The sequence below is a fragment of the Haliotis rubra genome, unplaced genomic scaffold (genome assembly GCF_003918875.1).
Source record: "Haliotis rubra isolate DU_JTF1 unplaced genomic scaffold, ASM391887v1 Scf100, whole genome shotgun sequence".
In the NCBI taxonomy this organism is placed as follows: Eukaryota; Metazoa; Mollusca; class Gastropoda; order Lepetellida; family Haliotidae; genus Haliotis; species Haliotis rubra.
In genome coordinates, this window is record NW_025764893.1 from 36,021 (window position 1) to 60,015 (window position 23,995).

At 43.3% G+C, this 23,995-nt stretch overlaps 1 protein-coding gene across 1 annotated transcript in view; it reads left to right on the forward strand.

Moving 5' to 3' along the window:
• The window catches only part of LOC124266326 (DNA excision repair protein ERCC-6-like), a 68,739-nt gene that overhangs the window by 4,183 nt on the left and 40,561 nt on the right, over nucleotides 1-23,995 (forward strand). The window contains 6 exon segments of the mRNA XM_046701132.1: nucleotides 74-263; nucleotides 6,760-6,886; nucleotides 16,592-16,757; nucleotides 17,995-18,120; nucleotides 18,723-18,815; nucleotides 21,819-21,988. Coding sequence (XP_046557088.1) covers nucleotides 74-263; nucleotides 6,760-6,886; nucleotides 16,592-16,757; nucleotides 17,995-18,120; nucleotides 18,723-18,815; nucleotides 21,819-21,988 — 872 coding nt within the window.

Below are 23,995 nucleotides of genomic sequence, written 5' to 3' on the forward strand. Positions count from 1 at the left end.
TTTAGTGAGCTGTTTAAACATTTTTTTCTCCCAAACTGAATTCCCTATAAATCCGTCAAACTTTCATTTCCAGGCGTACCTAGCCCAGTATGGTGGGGGAAGCTCGGAGGAGGAGGAGGATGGCACTATGGAACATCTTGGTCAAGGCTTCTACCTGTACAGGGAGTTCTATGAGAAGCTCTACATGCATCAGAAAGAAGGCCTGCTGTGGTTCTGGGACCTCTACAGGAAGAAGAAGGGTGGCATTCTGGGAGATGACATGGAGATGCCAATCTCTCGTCAGCCATCATAACTGAGCATAACACCACTGCCACTTTCATATCATGTGATCAGACTTTTATTGTAAGCAAAATGCGCTTATTCTGGCCTGTACCAAGCTTTTCGATGGATGAGCTCTTCATATTGTTTTACATGGTTGTTTTAAACTTATCCTATTTCGCATTATAGTACTTCTCTCTCTCTAATTCTCACTGAGATGAGTGGAAACAAAAACCTTGAAGACATATCTCAGCATCTGGTCAAGCACCCACGCCATCCATTTTGTCCTCCTTCCTGGACATCTGGCTGTCTCCCTCGAGAGGAGGCATGCATCCGCAGCTCCACTGCCTAGTCGCATGATCCTCCCTTAGTGATCATTCTCTCTTGTAAGCTGATCAGTGCAGGCAGCTTATTTGTGAACCTAAATCTTTTCCACAAAGAATCACGGGTCCCATATGTTAGTATTAGGAAGAAAAGAAACATCTTCTTCTGAAAAGGAAACTTTGTGATAAATGTAGAACTATCTTCCCTGTTGCTTTGATCCCCATACATCATGTGTTGATTGTGTGGGGTTTGTTCTTCAGGATAGTAAGTTCCTACTGTAAACCTTTGACTGAAAGCTTCACTGAATATAAGAAAGTTGGGTCCCTTGGTACGTGTGGACAGACTATCCGGAGGACATCAGGAGAGCATGGCCCATCTTCTTAAAAAGTCTAAAGAGTAGATGCGATCCCAAAGTAGCAAAAGGGGATCCACACCATCGTCCGAACCTAGGGATGATTTTCTGGACGCTTCTTCCAACTCCTATTTACTGGGGAATGAAGATGTAGATTTGTCGATCATCTATATCTTCGAGGGTTCGTGGTCATAGATAAGACGAACCAGACAGGAACTTCTGGTGTGTCTGACCTCGTTTGGCGTTGTCGCGATTACCTACAACATCGGGTGCGGCGAACCTACCTGTCAGTGATCCCATGGCGGCTTCAATCCGTTGATCTATCTCATATCATACATCGACAATCGACTAGCCATCATTTATCGAGATATCGATCGCTATCATCAGGCAGGATTCTCACCATTCCTCATCATCGAGGTCGCACTTTCGAAGGATATTCTTCTATGGAGGATCGCCGAATGTCTCCTACTCGCTCATATACGAGCCATCACCATTCATCGAATTTACGTCATTCGGGCTCTCATGTGACATACCGCCGACGAGCTTCCAGTACAGTTTCGAGAGCATCTCAGATTGCAGGTTCGAATCCAGACTGCGATTTGGCGAATATTGTACCTCTGCCTAGGAATATGGATTCGGGTAGTCATAGTGAGATACCACTTCAGCAACATACTTTGCCTACGTCATGGGTAACTACGGGGAGTTTCAACTCCAACAACCTAATTTTGAGATGATGTTGCGAGCATTCACTACTGCCTTGTCGACTATGCAGCAGTCGGCGACTCACGGTACTTCCTGTACCTCTACGATTACCTATCCAGATACCAGTACCTACAGCTGCTGTACCTACTATTACTCCATTCGTTGACATAAGACTTTGTCACCAAATCATTCGGACCCGAAATATCTGGATCCGATGGGAGTTTTGATATCACCCGAACCAGGCCAGGTCTTAGCATGGATTGTTGAAAAATTGAAGTTACCAAGAAGCACTTCAGCAGATATTATTTCATCGTGTTGCATGAGGGGACAAGATATGTCATCTATTACTTTACAACCAAAAGACTGTATCATTCGCATCACAGGATCATTAGATTTGGCCTTCAAGAATCTTAAGCGCGTTCGAGATGGGTTCTCTGCACCAAGGTTCTCAATCAGTGCGGCTCATGTACATGGACTGACGCGTCTTGCCATGGCTCCTACAATGGATGAAGATATTAATACACTATGCCTGGCTCACCGGGAAACGTCCATTCGTCGAACCCTTCCAGCTTTGAACTATATTTTATCCCCTATTGATGCAGTGAATGAGACATTACAACATGCAGTATCTAACCAGGATGCTTAAATCAGAGTGCTTGAGCGTGATTATTGAACAGCTGTCTGCTGTCTTCGGACAGATGTCTCATTTTGGGGGTCTCATGTGCTAGCCTATACGAGGCGCAGAAGGTGCGTTGAATCATTCATCATGGGAGGACAGATACAAGGTTGAACTTTTTTAGACAACCATGGTCTGTCGAATCTCTTTACAATGGACAGATCCACAAGGTTTCTTTTAAAAGTGGACAGAGGAAACCAGTTTCTGGTTTCGGTGAATCTAATGCAACTTCAGAAAACCTACTTGCAGGAAGCTCTTCGTCAGCATAAGACACCTTCCTTTACTCCATCTAACCCAGACTTCAGGGAGGCTTTTTCGTTGCCAAAGAGGACATAAATTGAGGGAACCTCATCCCATCGTTCCCCTAGGACCGACTCCAGGACTGGAGCCGGCTCTGGACAATAGTGACTAAAGGATATCACCGCACGACTGGGACCTTCCGCCTCCAGTCGTGCCGATTGACTATGCCGAAGACTGGGACTATTCGTACCCAACTGGAAAATATTGAGCGAGCCGTTTGTCATGAATACCCAAGCGACAGGATACAGACTACCAATAATCTGTATGCAGCCTCTCACGACCAGCCTATTGCACCGAACCTATCCAGCCAGCCAGGCTAACAGTTCTACTTACTACAATAGGTACTTTTGCTAGAGAAATTAGCATTCTAGCAATAGAAGATTGGTTGAATTATCTACAGTCCACCAATCTCCTGCTTCAGTCGAGACAATGCAACAGTGGTCTTTTACATCAACCATCTGGGATCAACATGCTCGTCACATCTCATCGACAAGCTAAGGTTCTACAAACTAATAGACTCCCTCAACATTGTCGTAAGGGTAAGACACATTCGACGGGGATCAAGAATGTCATTGCAGGCGGCTCTATCCCAGGCCAGTCAACCATCCCCACAGAATTGAAGTTGCTCCCATCAATATTCCAGACGATGTGTTACCCGTTAACCAGACCACAGGTGGACTTATTCGTAACGAGATTCAACCATCACCTTCCCAAGTTGGTATTCCGGACTTGCTCGTTGTATGATGATAAATGGAAAAGATTTTGAAGCGTTTTTGTATGAACAGAGTATGTTCTTCACCTACTCTGCCTCTGCAGAGTTCTTACAACATCTTCATTCTACTAAGAAGTTGAAGGGTACAACACTGGCTACTTATCTGGCGGCTATCAACACAATTTTTGCGACCTTTACTAGGATAAACGTTCCGTCAACTCCAGTACCTCCTGCGTACTTGTAGACTTGCCGACCAATCTCAGAAGTTCCGACCTCCCGCATGGGATCTATCTGTTGTTTTACATCATCTGGTCTCAGACGAGTATGAGCCTTTGACCGCATATCATTCAAGACCTTCTTCCTGGTTTCTCTGGCAACTGCCGCTAGTATATCGGAACTCCATGCACTGGATGTTTCATGGATGAAGTTCGAGCAGTAGGAGCGGGGCAGGGTTTTTCTCGGACTCCGTTGGGATTTCGTCGCTAAACACCAGTTGCCCGTACAGCTGGATCGTGTGTTTACCATCCCACCACTGTCCATCATATTGGGTCATAACGACACTAATGATTTGGCACTCTGCTCAGTTAGAGCGATTAGAATCTACTTGGCTGCATCACAGAACCGAGACAGATTAAGGAAACAGCCGTTCATCCCTCTGTCTACTGCATCCTGGACCGAAGTATCCCGTACCACCTTATCCTATTGGATGCGATCTACCATCCTGTCAGCTTATAAGTTCGCCGAATAACCACCGCCGGCTGCGTCTAATCCCCACAAGACTAGGGCATTAGCCTCCACTATAGCGTTACATAGTAACTGCTCCCTCACGGCGATTATGGAAGGATGCTTTTGGAAGTCTGACACGTTTGTTTGTCGCACTACCTCCGAGACGTATCGGTCACCGATGTGGAAGGTTAACAACAATTCCGACGATTGGTTCTGGCTTGGCAGTCGTCGTCAGCCGGTCTACTCACTGAGCTATTACGTCAGTGAAGTGCAGGGTTTTACACAGACTTTTAAAAATGGGAGTCATGGTGACTCACAATATTTATTATTGGGAGTCATTTTCAATATTTGGGAGTCATGAAAATTTTAATATTTCTTTGTGTTAATCATTCTCAGTATGTAACTGTGTATGTCAAACCACCAAATGACACTACAGCATTGTTCAATTCAAACAGCCAGGGACCCGTGAAGATCCGGGGTAGAATAGGTCTTCAGCAACCCATGTGCTTGCCATAAAAGGCGACTATGCTTGTCATAAGAGGCGACTGACGGGATCGGGTGGTCAGTTTCGCTGACTTGGTTGACACATGTCATCGGTTCCCAATTGAGCAGATCGATGCTCATGCTGTTGATCACTGGATTGTCTGGCCCAGACTCGATTATTTACAGACCGCCGCCATATAGCTGGAATATTGCTGAGTGCGGCGTAAAACTAAACTCACTCACTCAAACAGCCAGGATTACTCTCTCCTCTGAGTTCTCTGGAACAATCTGACAGCCCTGTAATAGTCAAACTATCATCAAACAATATCATTTTTTGCTTATCAAATCGATTTTATTGAACTGAATTGTGAGGGCCACCCATAAAACTTGCGTCAAGCTTGACTCGTATGATAATATTTTGAGAGTCGTTTACAAAATTGTTGCGTCAAATACGCAGGAATTGTGCGTCATGTAAAACCCTGGAAGTGTATTCCGAATACCAGTGGTTTTTGATGTGTTCTACTCACAAGTTGCCGGACACATATGTGATTAAGCTTATGTAAAGGAGTGAGGGTCATTCGATGTTGTTCAGAACCGAACATTAAAATAGCGAGGAACCACTTTACTTGCATGCTACCATTTCCCAGTATCGTGCTTAGTATGTGAAGGGGTTCCGTGGAGGGTAATCTGCGGCCCGCCGTCCTACCATGGAATAAGTACCATACCTAGGGATAAGTCTAAAAATTTGAACATTTTAACCATATATTGTATATTTATATACTTATCCTATCTCACGCGATGGATGGCCATCTTGCCTCCCCACTACCTTGATATACAATTACTCCAAGAGTGAGAATGATCACTAAGGAATGGTCATGTGACTTGGTAGTGGCGCGTGACGCATGCCTCTCGTGAGAGACAGCGAGATGTCCAGGAAGGAGGACAACATGGAGGGCGGGTGCTTGAACCGGAGGCCGAGATAAGTTCAAAACTTTTTTCATTTCCACTCATTCGTCAAATTTAGAGAGAGAGTACTAGACATGAGATAGGATAAGTATCTAAATATACAATTTATGTTTAAAATTCAAACATCAGTATTATTTTACAACTGTGACAGTGAATTGTATGACAGTGAATTGTTTGACAATCTATGTTTATAAGGCTTTAATGACAGCATGTGGAGCTGTTGAATCATTGAAAACAAAGAAAATCAAAATAGTTTCTCTTAGGTTTTAGGATATTTTCTCACTGGAAGAAACCATTTTGTCACAGATTTTAGTTAGATTGGATCATTTTTTAATTCGATTCTTCATACAAGTAAAAACATCATATTTCAATAAATTCTCAGAGTCGACTTTTTTATTTACCGTGAAAGCCATCGACGACTTGGCGATGTCTACTAACAACAATTCTCATTGTCAACCAATCACGTTTCGCCTTATTATAGCACCTGAAACTGCTAGAGTTGGAGTCAAAATTATGTTCTGGCTGTGTGGAAATAATTTGAATAGGTATTCAAATATCGTATCGATTAGTGATACTGGTTTTCAAAAATCGAAACTAAGGTGTCTTATTCGATTTTCGATAAATCGAACCGAATCGTTGTAGCCCCATCATGCTATCTGTATGGTACTCTGGGTAGGAGAGTGGGAGGAGAGGACCAAATACTTTATAGTATGATAAAATCGCAGAGATTGGCGTTAAGGCCAGACAAGGCACCTTAAATTGACAATTTTGCTTCAATATATCAAAATCGAGATTTTGATTTTTTTTGCATATTTAACACATGTACTTCGTGATATAACACGTTTTCGATAAAAAGTCATTTTAATTAATATAAACCGGTACAAACATCTGCATGTGTGTGATAATATTTAAATATGTTTGTAATTAAACCCCGAAAACCCCGAACTTTCACCCATGACAACGCCCACCCAGCACTGACGAACCCGTTCATGTTATACATTGCTAGAAAGCTGATCGTCTCCGCCATGTTTCCATGGCAACCAGTGGCAACATCACCTGGAAAAGACTCTTTTTCAAATGTCAACATGTATACCTCTAAGTTGTAACTAATTAAAACCAAGAAATACATTTGAAGCATTTTGTCATTTGTCAGGTGCAGTGTCTGGCATTAATCAACAAACAGACTGCCATTATATAGTTGGAATATTGCTGAGTGCAGCATTAAACAACAACAAACAAACACAATAAATGAATATTTCAGATTAGGGAAGACGATCCAGGTGATTGGGTTCCTGTCTGGGATGTTTGACATGGATAAGATCAAGTCGGTGCTGATCGTGATGCCAGTGTCCGTAGTCGGCAACTGGGAGAAGGAGTTCAGTAAATGGTGAGTGTGATATTTATGGGATAACATGGACGTCCTGCTGTTGTTTATTCACTAGTTATGGTTATCCCTGGTTAGCTGTTATTCTGTGACCAATGAAAATAAAGATAACAAAGATACACACCGATGCCGTATATATTCGGACACTTCACATAATTTCTACAGACTTACATGTTATTTCAGTGTAGCATAAATAATTTTCATGAAGTGAGTTTAGAATGGATCTTTGTAAAATTTGACATGCAAATTTGAAATCATTTCTGCTCTGTGCACATAATTTCAGTTCAATTTTCCGACCACTATTTAACTAATGGCATCACATTTATCAACTTACGTATGGTTCCACAATGCACAATCCCATAGGCCGCCATGTTAAAGGAGTTCACGGCACTGTACATGTGCTGATTAAATTGTTTCCATTCAATAAATAAGCAACGGAAAATTAAACAAATTATGTGATTGTAGGTAAGATGATTCCTCATAAATGTGCAAAATTTGACTTGGATCTTAAGAAAATTAAATTCCTGAAAATAATTTATGCTATACTAAATTAATATGTAAGTATGGAACTTATGTCAAGTGTCCGAATACTTTTTGCATGGCTCTGTATATGCTTCAATGATAAATGTACTAAATACACTAGAATTCTCACTGTTGCCCTAAGTTGGAGGTTGTGTTTGTTAATTAAAAGTGCAACAATAAAACCTCTCTACCCACTCACTCACTCACTCTAAAAGCTTCTTCTTGCTTCATTTTCATTCTTCAGTTCCTGGTTAGGAAAATAGCAATTTCGATACACTCCTCTTTCATTTGACAGCCTCTCTCTCTCGTGGAGGATTCTATACCATATGTTGCCTTTCGATCTTTCCACATATACAAAAATCACCGACCCGTGAAGTTCCGGGTTAGGATTGGTCTTCAGTAACCCATGCCTGTTTTAAGAGGCGACTAACGGAATCGGGTGGTCAGGCTGGCTGGCTTGGTTGACACATGTCATCGTTCCCAATTGTGCAGATCGATGCTCATGCTGTTGATCACTGGATTGTCTGGTCCAGACTCGAATATTTACACACCGCCGCCTTATAGCTGGAATATTGCTGAGTGCGGCATAAAACTAAACTCACTCACTCACAAAAAAACACCAGCTGTATAAATTTTGACATTATAAAGTAATCAGAATGTAATAGACTGAGGTTACTAACAGGATTGTGTGGTCAGGCTTGCTGATTTGGTTTGACACATGTCATCATATCCATATTGCATAGAATGATGTGCATGATGCTCATCACTGGATTGTCTGGTCTAGACTGGATGATTCACAGACCACCTACACATAGCTGAAATATTACTCCTTGCAGCGTTAAACAACACAGAAACAAACAAAACAGAGTTACACTAGTAAAGATTAGCACTCATTTGAGACATTTATGTGCAACTAGATGCAAGCGGAGGTCTGTCAGGATTAAGGTCACCAGTGGTCTTGCCCTCTTAATCACCACAATTCGCTGTGCAAAGTAGTGTCCCTCGGCATCCCAGAAACCCAGGATCATGGGTTTGAATCCCAGCTCTCTCCAATTATGGGGAGAATCCGCAGAGATTCAGTTGGTCGTGACGGAGACTGAAACAAAACCTTTGAGTGATGCCTTCGCATGTGAGACGTTAATTTGGTCGTCCCGCCTGAGAATTTCACTTTATCATTGCATATTTTACATATTTTTCCTTATCCTGACTCATGCTAAATGCTTGTCTCCTTCTTCTTGCGAATGATAGTGGAACACTTGAAATCCCTTGAAGTTCCCTTCTAAAAAGCGGATGTATAATCATCACTCACCAACGAGTAGTCTCCCTTGCCTCCTTTGGCACCCTTTTTGGTCACATGACCAGCCATGTTTGTCACTCTCTCCTTCTTCGCCCTTGAGGACGGTTGTGTGAGCACACCTGGGTCCCTATACGGCACATATCCTTTTCCTATTTTGGACCTATTACATCTAAATGGCAGCTATATACGGTTTTTGGATTGTATATTATCAAATGTTTTGATATTATGTCTAATTTGTACGTTGTTTGCCATGTTTATTATCTGGTTTACAATTGATGAAAACTTGTATTCGTTGTAGGTACCGGCTGTCTGTGGCTGACCCGCATATATTATGTCCTGATTGCACTACTACATGTTCTTCCAGCTCTCGCTGTAAACATTGTCAGAAACTAACTACTTTTGAATTTAATAACTACCTTTTTTCTCTTCATAAACGTGCAATGGACTGGGTAAGAAGGTATTCACAAGTCATGTCTGGTAAATCGAGTGATTGCGCTGATAATCGTGTGTTAATTACTGCTGCCGAGGTTCATAATTCCAGTGAATTGCCGAGCGTTTTACGAGGGCAGGTTGCTGTTCCAGTGATGAACTCCTCTCGATTAAGTAGAGATCGTCATCAACGGAGCTCTCCTCATAGCAGACGAAGAAGACGAGATCTTCTTCAGCGCAGAAGAAGAAGTCTACAGCTCCTAAGACTTTGTAGAAGTCTCTTCACAGCTCTACGCAGAAGACGAAATCCTTCACTGCCGATATTGTACCTCCGGAAGAAGCAGACGGGTATGATGATCCCCCATCATCATACCTGAAGTCACAAGAAGACGAAGCCTGCTTCAACAGCTACATCGACAACTATATCAGCGCAGCCACTGACAGAAGACCTTCTATCATCGGGTACCAAAGATAGCAGCAGCGTCAACTCTTCACAAGTGCAACGTACCTTAGAAGAGGCCTCAACGTTCTCAAAAGCATCATCAACCCTGCAGCAGTCTCAACATACATCGCAGAACTTCAACCTGGGTCTGTTTATGCAACAGTTTACAGATCAGATGATGTCGATGATGGAACTTCGCTTCATGCAGGAGGAAGCTGCTACGACGACTACAAGCCTGCGTGAAGATTCAGCAGCCTCTCCAACACACCTGGATGAAGGGGAAAGCCTGCGCTAAGGCCACGCACCTGACGATCTTCAACGACTGAAGCTAGAAGTCTGGACAACGCTACCAACATCAGCTCAGCCTTAGACGTCCCTGAAAGAAGCCTCTAAGATTCTCCACACAGAAGCAGATTGAAGCGTTCTCCAGAACCCTACAGACGCTGCAGATATGGATCGTCATCACCGTCGGACTTAGACTCACATCTTGAACATGCACGCAGGCACTCCACATCTCACAGAGGGGGAGATTACGTCAATCAGCCTTCGTGAAGGCTTAGAGAGATGTCTCAAGACTGCAAGGGGGAATACACGGTCACACCGAGACCGTTCACCTGCACACAGCTCTACATACAGATCTACATACAGAGACTCGCGTCATTATGGATCTTCAGATAGGGAAATGTCCAACTTCACCGTCTGAAGTTAGAAGTCTGGAGAACTCTACTAACGTCAGCTCAGCATAGCAGACCCCTCCGATGACAGTCGCCCTGCGCGAAGGAATATTAGCTATACAAGCTCTCTCGGATGAAGGCCTGCACGAACGGTTACGTTCGCGAAGATCTTTACTGTCAGAAGTATAAGCAGTTAGAAGCCTGGAGGAGCCTCCACACAGTTTCAGCGTCTCAGCAGGAAGGATTCTAACACAGAAGTAGATCCAGTCGTTCTCCAGGATTCTACAGATACGGAAGATACGGATCTTCCAACTTGGACCTTCATCAACCTGGGCACAGGCACTCATGGGGAGTCAGCATGTCCCGCCGTTCAACGATAGCAGATTTCCCCTTCATCATACAGAGCCCTTCATGATACATCAGGGTTTGAGATTACAAGATCATCAGTGAATCCTGTATTAGATCTTCAAGATGGAAGATAAGAAGATAACGCAACTGGACACTACAACTAGATGATGGCTATGTTGGATCAACGCGTGGCTGAAGGAAGTGACACACACCTGAAGTAACAATGTCAGATAACATCCGATAAAACACTGAAGATGAATTTTCATCACATGGGCTTACGAGATTTCAAGGGGACAGTTAGCAGCATTGTCGCAGTTCCTCAGCGAGACATCGGTTACGGTCAACTTTACAGAACATCTGTATAAGATGACGACTGCAGTAAAGATTATAAAGTTGAAGAATACAGTCACAACAGACAGGGAACAGTCTGCTTACATCGGTACTACGCGGAAAAGATTCCGGCGCTTCCACTCAGCCATCAAGACATGTGTTCACTCGTGTAACTCCAGCACAAGCTGAACAGAGAGGTTACGGACAATGCTGAGTGTTGACGAAGAAATCAACAACTGCACAAGATTCTACAAGGATCATTTACCTGCAACACCGGTGACGTCTCAGTCAGGTGCCAGGAAGTTGTCCACAGTTGTAAACAACTCTTTCAACGTGGTTCGACTATCTTCACAGGTCATAGAGGACTTCCCCTGTCAGCAGATTTAATATTGATTATCTGGGGGCTTGCAGCGACAAGCGTGAGACGGTTTGTGATCGTGGCAGCCGGTCGACTATAAATAGACTTCACATCGATGGCAGTCCCAGTACATCATAGATTTTTGCTGATCTAGAGACGACGTATTATGCATCATCGCTGCACATTGTTCGGATTCTGGTGACAACATCTTCATTACATATTACCCGGAATATTGAGACAAGCTTCAAGCCATGATTCCAGAATCGATCATCTCTCCTTTTCCATGACGGACATGGCAAGGGCTCCTAGATCCTCGTACCTACAACGTAGGACATGATTGCAGTAGATGGCTAGTAATCTCCTAATCGGAGTTGGAACCAAAACAGGATCTTCAATTTCTGGGAATATGGTTCATCACACCACATAATCACACGATTGTCCCAGAGGATTGTTGGGTGAAGATACAACATATGATATCTCAAGCAATGCTCTCTCCGTTGACACTACGTGATTGGCAAAGCATGCATGGTCTACTCACCTCAGCTCAAGACATGACTCGCAGAGTGAGTTTACAGCTGCGCCCACTACAGTATTGTGAATGCCCATCTCGACAGTTTGGATCCACTGATACTACTGGACAGTCTGAAACCATACCTTTATGGTGGACTCAGAAGTCGAATGTTTGCGGAGGAACCTTTTTTGTCAGAGCCAGCTTGCAACACTCATCTCTACATGGATGCATCACTACAAGGATGGGGTGCTCACCTCGACAATGAAGTGGCAGCAGGGAAGTGGTCGAGTCAGGATCAAATTCTGCACATCAACCTGTTTGAGATGAAAGCAGTGATCAACACTTTACAACACTGTTCCAACGTACTAAGGAACGCAAGGCTCATGGTCCACATGGACAACTCCACAGTAGCGTTCTACATCAACAAACAAGGATCAACAAGGTCAGCAAGTCTGCTAAAACTCAGCTTTCTCCTGTTCAGCATCGTCGACGACCTGAAAATCTACATGAAGGCATGCCACATTCCAGGAGCAAAGAATGTCATAGCGGACGCCCTATCTCATCCACTACAACCATCCCTGACGGAAGGGATGTTACATCCAGAAGCGTTCCTGTTCGTCATACAGACAGTAGGATCTCCGCTGATAGACCTTTTTGCAACAAAGTTCAACAAACAACTACCAACATTCTCACCGATTCCGGATCCTCAGGCATGGGCAACAGATGCTTTAAGCATCTCATGGGTAGGACTAAACGCTTACACATTTCCACTATTTCCACAAGTAATACAGAAAATCAAGCAGACGACAAGTAATACAGAAAATCAAGCAGACGACAACGTTGCAACTGAATTGGGTTGCGCCCTACTGGCCAGCGAGGGTATGGTTTCCTGTCCTCATACAAGAACTCAGAAGTCCAACCCTGAAACTACCAGAGTAGTCGAACCTGCTCGTCCATCCACACACCAAGCGAGCTCATGGGAATCTGGCATTGTTCCAGCTACACGCGTGGAGCGTATCAAAGTTGCCTGAAGACTAGAGGGTACTCTGCCAGAGCAGCGAAAGTAGTGACACTAGCTCTACATGCAACTTGTACGACGACAAGTGGCAGAGATTTGAACAGTATGCAACGAGGAAAGGCTTTACAGCAGTAAAAGCAACCCATCCTCAAGTGGCGGAATACCTGTGTCATCTGCGACAGACGAGACACTTAAAAGGTTCAACACTCTCAACGTACCTGGCTGCTCTCAGCACAGTTATCACCATGAACACGAGTGTCAAGCTGACCAAAGTACCAGAGATACTGGCACTACTACGCTCGTTCAAGTTGGAAGACCAACAAAAGAAATTCAAGGCTTCTGCCTGGGATCCCAACGTAGTTTTACAACATCTCACCAGTGATGCTTATGAGCCTTTAGAATGGACATCCTTTCAAATACTGACGCAGAAAACGCTGTTCCTGATCGCCCTAGCAACAGCAGCACGGATGTCAGAAATACATGCTCTGGACTTTGAATGAACACGATTTAAATCAAGACATCGTGACATCGTACATTTAGGACTGAGATGGGATTTTATTGCCAAGAACCAACTGCCCGGGCCAGCCTGACAGACAGTTCCACATCCCAGCACTCTCTACAGTCCTTGGGCCACAGGATACACAGGATCTATCCTTATGCCCTGTCAGAGCACTAAAAGTCAAAAAGGACTACAAAGGACAAAAACAAGGAGACGAAAATTCAAGCGCCTATTCATCCCCTTATCCACTGAGACGCCCACGGAAGTCTAACGGACAACGATATCGATATGGATGAGAGCCGTTATACTATGGGCCTACAAAGCAGCAGCACTTGAGCCTCCACAAGACTCCAATCCCCACGAAGTCAGAGCCCTGGCATCTACACTTGCTCTGCATGGAAACTACTCGATTACAACAATAATGGAGAGCTGCTTTTGGAAATCGGACACGGTGTTTGCCAACCACTACCTCAGAGACATTGCCACCGAAGACGTCTCAGGCATTTACCAGTTTGGGCCACTTGTTGTAGCACAACTAACGGTTCCACAAAGGCGCTGACTTGTGAAAACCAACGCTCTGGAGAGCAAATGGTTAAAGTCCATGCACATGTCTAGGACAGACTACAGTCCGTTTGAGTCAGAAACGGACCAATGAATTGCAAATTTTATCATTGTACGAAATTGCCACAGAAATATAAATAGTACACATGTTTATCATTTACTAATAATACCCAACAGCTTTCTTATATTTGAAAATTTTCCGGACTCCACCAAAAAAAGTTGTTTAAGAAACTATCATCATTGAAAATGCAAAAGTTGTTATCTGTTGCGGCGGGGTGAAACGGAACAGCCACTTTCTCGTCGTGCACGGGATACACATGCCTGATGAAAAATGAAGTTGAATGCTAAAGTGAAACAGTTGATGATTAAAGTGTACGATTTTTTCCATGCTGAAGCCGAAAGGGGCAAACCATTTTATGCCATTAATAAATTCCGTAAGGGGGCAGCAAAAGAACCTTGTAAGGCAGTCTATGAACAAGCTCTATTCTGAAAACAAATACATGTCGCTGAAAATTTTAAAAAAGCATTTGAAGCAAGAACACAACCTCAGAGTACCAAAGTACACACTCTGGCGACTCTTACACTCTTTCAGGTATCGTTATAAGAATATTTCGGGGAGAATAGGTCAGTACTCTGTGAACGCCCTGATATCGTTTGCTTGAGAAATAATTTTCTCAGGGTTATAAAGAAGAAGCGCGAGGAAGGGTTCGAGCCAGTGTACTTGGACGAGACCTGGGTCAGTGCCTGCATTACACTGCCAGCAGTCAGTGGGTACCCGATGGGGGTGATAAGGGGTCACGTAGAAAGCTGTTTCTAGGGAAAGGAGAGAGACTAATCATTCTCCATGCTGGTTGCTCCAGCAAAGGCTTTCTCCCAGGCTGCAACTTGGTATTCACGGCAAAGTCAACAGATAACAGAGACTACCATTCCGAGATGAATGGTGCGGTTTTCCTCGATTGGGTTTAAAACAAGTTGGTACCAGCTCTACCAGAGAAGTCTTTTATCGTAATGGACAATGCCCCATACCACAGCGTGCAGGACCCCGACAGTAAAGCCCCGACATCGAACAGTCGAAAAGGTGATATGAAATTTCAGATCGCACGGCCTTCAAAGGCAACGAAGCCTCAGCTATATGAGATCATAAAAACCCACAAAGGTGAACCTTTCTACAAAGTTGACAGTTACATAAAAGGGTCACGATAAGGGTCACGATATTTTGCGACTTCCACCCTATCACTGTGACCTTAACCCCATTGAAATGATATGGGGTATTGTCAAAGGAGATGTTGCCAGATCAAACACAACTTTTAGATTACGTGACATAGAGGTTTTGGTTAAGGAATCCCTTAACAAAATCACGACTGAAACTTGGCAAAACTGTGTCAACAAGGTAGCTAACGTCATTGAACAAGGTTACTGGTCTCGGGGTGGCTTACAACAGGCAACTGTGGCACCACTTGTCATCCCTGTAAGTCGTGACTATGACACTACGACAGACGAGGAACTGACAGGTCTCCCGGAATAGATTTTGAGATGTCCCCCGCCATGACTGGCTGTTCTGTTTCTGCAGTTTCACCCCGACGCAACAGATAACAACTTTTGCGTTTTCAATTCTTAAACAACTTTTTTGGTGGAGTCCGGAAAATTTTTAAATATCAGAAAGCTGTTGGGTATTAGTAAATGATGAACATGTGTACTATTTATATTTCTGTGGCAATTTTGTACAATGATAAAATTTGCAATTCATCGGTCCGTTTCTGACTCAAACGGACTTGATGGAGTTTCAATAGATAACTAATGGAACATTAGTATATCTAAAAATCCACACAAAAATGTCAGGAGAAGTTTCGGAAGAAATCTGACAAGTTGTGGTCTTTTTTCCCTCCCCTCCTTCCCCCCAAGACTCATCAGAGGAAGTTGAAAGAACAGAATCATCAGCAGTGCCGTCATAAGTTCCCATGGGGGGTAATACAGGACGTAAATCAACAGCCAGAGAATCCAGAAGTGGCCTGACCCACCACCGATTCCGACGGATTCTGCAAGCATTTAGCATGAGTCAGGATAAGGAAAAATATGTAATTTTCTGACTAAAATTGATATTTTATACAACCTCCCCTCTTATGGCACTCTAGATTTCCCTGTACATACGGAGAGAGTGACAAACATGGCTGGTCATGTGACCAAAAAGGGTGCCACAGGAGGCAAGGGAGACTACTCGTTGGTGAGTGATGATTATACGTCCGCTTTTTAGAAGGAAACTTCAAGGGATTTCAAGTGTTCCGCTATCATTCGCAGGAAGAAGGAGACAAGCATTTAGCATGAGTCAGGATAAGTATAAAATATCAATTTTAGTCAGAAAATTACATACTTTGTTACTCTTATCAATAGTTCCATCTACCGTTAACTTTTTCAACCCAAAATGCTACCATTCTGAAGCCTTTGCCCTTGCGCCACAATAAATTGTTTGTTGTTAGGGGTCGCCATTTTACAACAAGCGCATGACTTCCTGTGAAAAACGGAAATATCCGAAGATTTCTGAGTGTTACGAAGTTTTCCTAATGCACGTCAAAATACCATGTTTTTTTATCAGTGTATCGAAATATGTATCGTTTTCATGTCTGAACCGGTAAATGCCAGTAAACCGGTTATATTGCGCAGCCGTACAGACGAGTAGTGACAGCCTCTTTCCCTGTGTACACTGTTGACTGTTTTCCCCTAGGGCTCCAGGTATCCGTGTGACTCTGTATCACGGCACCAGCAAGCGGGAGAAGGAGCGAGCTCTGGCCAAGGTGCAGCGGCGTAGCGGTGTCTGCCTCACATCCTACGGTCTCGTCGTCACCAGCTCGGAACAGCTCTCTCAGAGAGATAAATCAGAATTTGTCTGGGTGAGTTCAGTTTACATTGTGTGAAGTCCATTTCTGGTGTCCCCTGCTGTGGTATTGTGGAATATTGCTATTAAAAGCAGCGTAAAACTGAACTCACTCACTCAGAAAGATGGATCAGAATTTGCCTGGGTGAGCTCAGTTTTTGAGTTAGGTATCTTGTGATTAATTCTTGTTGTTCTTTTATAACACAGTGGGGTAGCCTAGTGGTTAATGTGTTTGCTCATCATGCCGAAGACCCAGGTTTCCTTCCCCACATGGGTACAATCATTCTCATCCCACAGAAGTTACTCCTGGCATATTTTCCTGCATAACCTCTGTTCTAATATGGCCACATTTCCCAGTTCTCGTAAAATCCCCAAGAGGCAAAAAATCGCAATACAAATTATCTCCCTTCTTTCTGTCCAATCAGAACACGTGTTACATCGACTTAGATCCAATGTGGCGGCCACCATGGAGTTAGGTGATTAACATTCGAAGGATAGATTCGGTATTTCATTTTTAACTGAAAATCAGAAACAGGCAATATAGAGAGCAGGAATCGACCGACCAGAGTTTTTGTTGATATGACACACGAGACATTTAATGGCTAGCGTGTCCGTTGTCAACGAGGGCGATGGAAACGCCATAAATCCGCCATTACATGACTGAGTTCTGTCTAAAGGAAATCTATGCGCATAGCGCAGGGGAAGAGGTTCTAGTTTTCCCGAGGCATACGGAAATCAACGAGGCCTTGCGAAGGATCACATTTGAAACGTTGCTGATTGCACAACTAAATCTGATTGCAACCAACCACAAATTCAGAACACTCGCACCTTGAAACGGACATATTAGAACAGAGGTTATGTAGGAAGATATGACAGGAGTAACTTCTGTGGGAAGAGAATGGAGTACAATGTGTGAAGGCCATTTCTGGTATCCCGTGCTGTGGTATTGCTGGAATATTGCTCAAAGTGGTAAAAGACTAAACTCAATCACTCATTTTATAACAATAACGCCAGTAACCGTAGTTGAATTCTCTATGTGATTTGGGTTTCAAGGTTCAAGTTCACAAACAGTCCAACTGCCTGTTGGAACGGGGTAAGATGGATTCATACTACCTGTGAAACTGTGAAATCCTTTAGAGTATGGTCTTATATGGACTGGCTATTAGCCAATCAAAAGTCGTGTAATTTGTCAGAGGGATAATAAAATGCCTCCCACGTAACATACCTAAAAAAAGTGTATTTGACTATTTCAGGACTATGTGATTCTGGACGAGGGTCACAAGATCAAGAATCCCACAAAGACAACGAAAGGAGTTCATGCTATCCCAGCCAGGAACAGAATCATCCTGACTGGCACGCCGGTCCAGAACAACCTCCGGGTGAGTGAGTGATTAGAGCAGAGATGCCAACTTTGTGTGCAAACTCTTTGTGTTGTCACAACCCCTAGTGTACAGTACACAACCCTGTGCACTTAAAAGAACCCACGAATCCGTTTCGTTGGTATATGACCAGATGGTAGCCACATGAATACGTGCAAACACCTAGTTGCGGGTACAGCAACATGCAGTAAACTTAGACAAAGTACTGTGACTATGTGTCCCAGTCCACCCAGCTGTGAATGGGTACCTCGTAAGGAAGGGAAAGCCACATTTACTCGGTGCGCCTAGTGGCTGCAAGAGTTGTATACTCCCCAGGGAGTTGAGATAATACAAAGTGCCATTGAGACTGACATCCTATGATCGAGGGAAAAACAAAGCGCCTGTGAGCAGCCTAGCTGGAACTCGGCGCTATATAAATAGATTATAATAATAATAATAATTATAGATATGGTTTGTTATGACGAATAAGGGTACAATGTGTGAAGCCCATTTCTGGTGTCTCTCTCTCTAGTGAGATTTGAAGAAATCAAAAGTCTGTTGAAGGTGTAAGGGGCGATTGTTCCCCTCAATTGCTGCATTATAATAATGTTGTATTTGTTCAGGAGCTGTGGGCATTGTTTGACTTTGTGCACCAAGGACAGCTGCTGGGAACATCCAGGACATTCAAAATGGAGTATGAGAACCCCATTATACGGGTAAGAAATTGAGAGCATATTTACCTTTATTACAAAAATATTGGGTTTCATATTGTTCATACGATGCGCTAGGGCAAAATATCACTTTGGCACTTTGGCACTTGTGTCGTAAACATAGTATGACATGGGCACTCATAAAAAAATATCCTCTATTTAATCACCCCTGAAGAATCCTGGAAAGAACTGGTCCCTTGCAACCCTTGCTAGTCGTAAGAGGCCACTAAAGTCACAGGGTGGTCAGACTCCATGGTCAGATGTGTGTCAACTTACCCCAGGGACATGGATTGTTGCTAATAACATGAAAGACTGGATTGTCTGGTCCAGGCTTGATTGTTCACAGGCCACATCTCATAGATGGAATATAGGTGGGTGAGGCATTTAACAACAAACATGAAACACTGGATTGTCTGGTCCAGGCTTGATTGTTCACAGGCCACATCTCATAGATGGAATATAGGTGGGTGAGGCATTTAACAACAAACATGCACACCTTTTAGTAAGTCCCAAAACATTTCAAGTAAATTTAAGTCTAACAGGTTTTTTAATCATAGTCTTTTTAATGTATGGCTAAATCTCAGCATAAACGCCAATGGCTGAAGGGATGGTGTAAATCCAGCTAGGGTCCAGGCAGGTAGCAAAAGTAATATCAGGGGTGGAAATAACTTTAAAATTGTTCCTGAACTCCGGTACAGTGGCACATGTAAAATCACTTGCCCGGATAACTTTTCCACTATACTGGCCGATTTTCTTGTTGATTTTTTAAATAAACAACATAATTAACATTGGAAAGTCAACTGGACACCAGTACAGTGTGTTATACAAATTTGCTTGCCAGATGGAAAAATACACTGGACTGGGGCGTCTGGATTATTTCCACCCCTGAATGTAAGTCTGCATGATTCCTAATATAGCGATCTACCTTCAGTTGTTGACAGTCTATAGCCTGGTTTGATATTGTATCGTCTTGTATAGTTAAAATGTTTTAAGTTTGATTACTAGTTTTTAAATTTACATCTGTGATAAACTAGTTGTTTTACTGTCCTTCACTGACAGGCTTTTATAATTTACCTATAATTATTATAAATATATAACTTGATGTAGTCACAATATGGCTGAAATCATGTCAATGTGACTTAAATTTTTAACTCACTCACTCTCACACCTTTTATAAATTTGAGGAGTTCCTTTGTCTTTGCATTCATTGTGTTGGTCCACTTATGAAAAGCCATCTGTTGATTTGGGGATGGACTGTGATATATTTGGGGGGGGACTTGTTCCAGAAAATACTGGACCAAAATGTCATAGGATGTGAAAAAGATATACATATATATGATACAAAGTTTGATATGGTTTACTGATAGAGATAGCCCATTGACGTACCATGCTTGAGATAATGTCATCTCTGCACAAACAAAAATATATAAATTTACATTTTGTCGTCAGTCTGAATGAAAGATTTTAGCTCGTAAAAAAAATAATAGAATTGGTGACTGAAAATTCCAGTACTTCCCACAGTTTTGGTCAAAAGTGCACAGGACCTTCCTCAGTCATCCTCACTAGCAAGGATTCTTACAAATATTACATAGTTGCACTCTTTCTGTTATCTTTAATCACAAAGAATCGTTATGATGTTTGGGCGTGGCGGGGTAACCTAATGGTTAACGTGTCCGCATGTCACACTGAAGACCCGGGTTTAATTCCCCACATGAGTATGTTGTGTAAAGCCCATTTTTGGTGTCCCGTGCTGTGATACTGCTGGAATGTTGCTAAAAGCTGCGTAAACTCTCACTCATGTTATAATGGTTTGTGCAACACCGCACTTAGCAATATTCCAGCTATATGGCAGCGGTGTGTAAATAATCGAATCCAGTGATCAACAGCATGAGCATCGATCTACACAATTGGGATACAATGACATTTATCCAGCCTCATGTAAGAATGTCGAGTTTTGATTGGTTCACATGATTCTGAAAAATACCATGTACACCCATCACGATATGCGAGCATGGAGTACAAAAGTCATATTATCCCGCCACGCCTCGGTGACCACGCGAAGTGAGAAAAGCGTGCATCGCCAAGCCTTTAGTAACGTGCGCTGCATTGAGGTCAATCGATCAGCTGGTGTCAACATGGCAGCAAGGAAACGTTTTGCCACAACAACTGAGAATGAAATTGATGCGTATTGTTTTCTTTTGATTTAGTAAAAGCATTCGGCTGGAAAAATGCGTTATCATATCGTCTCGAAGGAAATACTGGGTTTTGTGAGTCCCAAGTAAGGTTGTATTTCTGAATACAACCTTACTCAGGACTGATAAAACCCTGTATTTCCCTCGACACGATGTGATAACTTATAGTGTCCACCAAGTCAACGAGCCTGACCACCCGATCCCGTTAGTCGCCTCTTATGACAAGCAATGGTTATGAAGATCAATTCTAACCCATCCAGTGAGGTGAAATGAAAATGTGAAACATGTCGCTAAAGTTGTCTTACCCATTATTACATATACATGAATATCACTGTCGCCAGCTTATATATGCAACTCATGAAACGCTTTAGACAGCTAGTGAACAGATGTAAATTAGAAGTCACCTGAATCTGCATTTTTAGCAGAAAAGGAAACAATATGAACTTAAAAATTCAAAATGTAAGTATTGTATCAGGATACTAATCATAACACCCTAGTGTTATAGGGATATGTTTCATCGTATAGTTACACTTCTACTGTAACTCACTGGGAAAGCTGGTGTTTAAATTGTCCAAAACTGGATATTTTTAACATTCTAATATTAATCAATTCTGAGAAATTAGAACAAAATATTTATTCTAGCAGGAAGTTTTTTCAGCCATTTGCTGCAAACTCTGAGCCAAATATGACCTTATTGAAGGTGAAAATTAGTTGTTTATGTCTGTGGTCAAATCCAAATAAAGCTGTATCCAATGTGCCAGTTAGCTTGTGAGTGAAGATTGCTGTCAGTCGCTGAACACAGTGAATGATGTTCCAGTCTCGAGAGCGTGATGCCACAGCTGGTGAGAGACGACTTGGGCAGGAGATGGCGGAGAGTTTGAAGAAGATCATAGAGCCGTACTTCCTTCGGAGAACCAAGGCTGAAGTGACAGACAAGAAGAACCAAGGAGAACAGAAAGCTGAAGATGGAAAGAAAGAGCTCACTAAGTAGGGGCTTTTATGCTTCATTTAGGGATAGTGTGAATAGTTGCAAGATTGCTGGTTATCTCATGGTAGATTGATGAATGGATGGATGGGTAAGTGGTTGGATATATGGATTGATTTGAGAGTGGTTGGATATATGGATGGATGGACGGGAGGATGGATGGATGGGAGATTGGTTGGATATAGGGATGGATGGACGGGAGGATGGATGGATGGGAGATTGGTTGGATATAGGGATGGATGGACGGGAGGATGGATGGATGGGAGATTGGTTGGATATAGGGATGGATGGACGGGAGGATGGATGGATGGGAGATTGGTTGGATATAGGGATCGGAGGATGGATGGATGGGATAGTGGTTGCATATATGGAAGTGGTATGCCCTTCCAACTGACAGTTACCTCCCCCTGACCTAGACGTCACTGTATTGTAGTTTGAAAATCCTCACCAATTTTCTGTATGGTATACTCTGTACACGTGTACACGAGTGGAGTGAGAATTTGACTTCTATCAGCTTGATTTCTACTGATCCATCCCCATTTAGGTTAGTGTTGTCGACATTAGTCCGTTGGACATCGAATTTGATATTATTATTACGTCTGTACTTGTTATATATTTTCCCGCCCTTTTTTCCTGTGTCTAACTTTAGCTATGGCTAAGAGTAAGTGCGTGCAATGTCAAAAGTTTATGTCGGATTTAGACCCCCATTCTCTCTGCATTTCTTGTTTTACTGGTAATCCTTGTACTTTGCAAGATCGCTGCCTTTTGTGTTCAGAATTATCAGAAGTTGAGTGGTTAAATATGGAATCTGCAAGATCTCAGACAAGGAAACGTAACAGCTCCCTGTCGTCGGAGGCTAGCAAAATTAAAAAATCTACTTCATAATCAAAATCAAAGCTAGATCTAGATCTAAGTCGGATGCATCTTATTTGGACATTTCTGCAATCTCGGATTTATTTGCATCGTTTAAATCAGAGTTGCAGGCCTCAGTTAGTCAGTCTATGTATGATATGGAGGTGAGGAATGAGGCCAAGATGAATTCATTACAAAAACTGTTTCATGATGGCATTATGTACGGCAAGACGACCGGTGGTCGCACTGACTGGATTAATGATGGCAAGAGCCGGGGCAAGAGTCAGTTTCTGTGAAACTCGAGGGTGCTCTACCTGGGAAAGCCAGGTATCACCTTACGACTGGATCAGAAGGCCGTTCCCCACAGGGGGAGAAGCCAGGGGCTTCAGGTGACGGGGATGGGGTCAACCTGGCTGACCCCAGGCAGGCTTTTTAAAATTGCGGTCCAGGCAAAACAAGCCGTGTCCCTTGTCACTGGGAGTAAGGCGGTCACGCTTGATCCCAGTCTCTCAAAGCCTGCTACCTTATCCCACGCGGGGAATCTGCTGCAGACATATCCTAGCGGGACTGACTCCATGCCCTCGGCTTGCGTCTCCCACCTTGGGTTTAATCAACGAGCCACGGCTGCCACAGGGGGAAGCGGTATCCAGGACCAGCAGTCCAGTAGCCATGTGCCAAGCGGGATTTCCACGGGAGCCATGGATCATTTTGACACTGATAAGCCACCGATTTTACCGCTTGTACCAGACCTCTCGGAATCGGAAGCTACTTCTATTTATCGGACAGTCCAGCCTATGGATACTTCGGCCGAAGATTTTGTTCCTGGATGGTCTCTTAGGGAAAAGGTGGACTTAATCCATGGACTTTATCCTAGCACGGTCCCGCCACAGTCTGAGGAGCCGGAATGGGAGTTACCAGTGGAACTGGGATCGTCGGGATGTCTGCCGCCGGAAAGGGTTCCCAAGCTATCCTACCTCCAGTAACCTACCAGCCGGTAGGGAAACGTTTTTTCCTGCAAGGGGATCGTCTAGCGGGAGCAGTAACGGCCATTCAACAACTGTTAGACAAGCGGGCCATAGTGGAGATTACGCCATCAGACCAGTCATGCGGGTTCTACTCCCCGGTATTTCTAGTTCCCAAGAAAGACACGGAGGAGA